The sequence below is a fragment of the Pundamilia nyererei genome, unplaced genomic scaffold (assembly GCF_000239375.1).
Source record: "Pundamilia nyererei isolate P.nyererei 1_Seehausen unplaced genomic scaffold, PunNye1.0 scaffold00031, whole genome shotgun sequence".
NCBI lineage: Eukaryota > Metazoa > Chordata > Actinopteri > Cichliformes > Cichlidae > Pundamilia > Pundamilia nyererei.
The window spans coordinates 4,201,389-4,202,970 of NW_005187432.1; the positions used below are offsets into that span (position 1 = coordinate 4,201,389).

General features: G+C 44.7%; 2 protein-coding genes across 2 annotated transcripts in view; one reads left to right on the plus strand and one right to left on the minus strand.

Moving 5' to 3' along the window:
- Nucleotides 1-1,566, plus strand: part of dapk3 (death-associated protein kinase 3) — an 8,817-nt gene extending 7,251 nt beyond the window's left edge. The window contains exons 6-7 of the mRNA XM_005729175.1: nucleotides 220-277; nucleotides 474-1,566. Coding sequence (XP_005729232.1) covers nucleotides 220-277; nucleotides 474-1,010 — 595 coding nt within the window. The 3' untranslated portion in view covers nucleotides 1,011-1,566. The remainder of the gene's footprint in view (nucleotides 1-219; nucleotides 278-473) is intronic.
- phc3 (polyhomeotic homolog 3 (Drosophila)) overlaps nucleotides 1,115-1,582 on the minus strand; it is a 24,368-nt gene continuing 23,900 nt past the window's right edge. Inside the window, exon 14 of the mRNA XM_005729176.1 lies at nucleotides 1,115-1,132. Coding sequence (XP_005729233.1) covers nucleotides 1,115-1,132 — 18 coding nt within the window. The remainder of the gene's footprint in view (nucleotides 1,133-1,582) is intronic.

Genomic DNA, 1,582 nt, shown 5'->3' on the forward strand with positions numbered 1-1,582 from the left:
AAATTCTTAAATACGTAGTGTAATGATTGTAGAACATGCAGAAACTGAAAAAATGCAGCACACTAAATCAACAAACACGCGCATGGTGAATCTCTCTCTCTATATATAGATAAATATATCTATATGAATGTACAATTTGCATAGAATATTTGTATACTTCATGCAGATGCTGGCACTCACAGTGCCCTGGTCTTCAGCATTTAACCAACACTAATGGATTTTCTTTTGCAGGAAAAGAATGACCATTGATGACAGTCTTGAGCACCCCTGGATTAAGGTTTGCAGTTTAAGTCTTTGTTTACATCTTTATAAACATTCAGTGAAGTGGGAAAAAAATTGAAGAACTTCATGTGAAATTTCACATCTGATAATCAGGCCAACTGAAAATATGACTCTTTTTTTACTCCCATCTTTTGGTTCTTGTCATCAAATTCTTGCTCGTTTTTCAGACCTGTACCTTTTTACCTCTTCAGGTCATTAAGAGGCGGAACGTACGCCAGGAGGACAGAGATCACAAGACTGAGCGCCGGCGCCTGAAGACTACTCGTCTCAAGGAGTATACCATCAAGTCCCACTCCAGCATGCCTCCGAACAACACCTACGCCAACTTTGAGCGCTTCTCCCAGGTGCTCGAGGAGATTGCGGCGGCTGAGGAAGGCCTGAAGGAGTTGGAGCGCAACCAGCGCTCTTGCCGCGAGGACGTGGCAGCGCTGCTATCGATATATGAGGAGAAGGAGGGGTGGTACAAGGAAGAGAACCAGAGCATCTCTGGCGACCTGAACCACATCCGCCAAGAGCTGCAGCGCACGCAGACGCAGCGCAAGAAGTGCCAGGAGGACGCGCGGGTCACTATGCAGTCGGCCAACATCCTCAAGCGCAAGTTTGGGCGCCTGGAGAACCGCTACGAGGTCCTGGCCGAGCAGGTGGCCTCCGAGGTCCGCTGGGTGGAGGAGCTGGTGAAGTCAATATCGGCAGAGAAGGACGGCCTCAGCTCTGGCAGCACGCCGTGAGCGGCGCTGACATCCAGCAGTGAGGGTTTCATCATCAAGCTTTCATCTTGCCTGTCGTCTCTGCTCGTGCACTGCACAGCGGAGTTTGAGAGGGTCAGTCGTCATCATAAGCTACGCCGCCGCTGTCGCCCATCAGAAAGGGAAAAAATAAATAAACAAAAATCCTACTTTTATGTCACGTTTGAGAGAACAAGAAGCAGAGAGGCAACATGTGGAAGCCATTCCTCTTTGAAAAATCATTCCCGTGTCAATGAATTTATTTATATTTTTACTAATTTCATGTACTGTAATTCAGCTGTTTGCTTGTTTTGGGGTTGTTTTTACACATAGAAATGAATTCATTTGTTTACTTGGTTATTATTATACCTGGTTATTATTTTAAAAATTGGTCTTAACTTCCTGTTGCTTTAAAAGCCTTCACTCTCCAATCATCTGTTCCCGCCTCAGGTCACATGAGAAAGCTTCACAATATTCGGTGTATAGTTTCAGGTTTGAGGCATTAGGTGGTATTTATTTTTTGCCTTTTTACATTTCAAATGACTTTAAAATTCATATTTGGGACGTGTAACTAT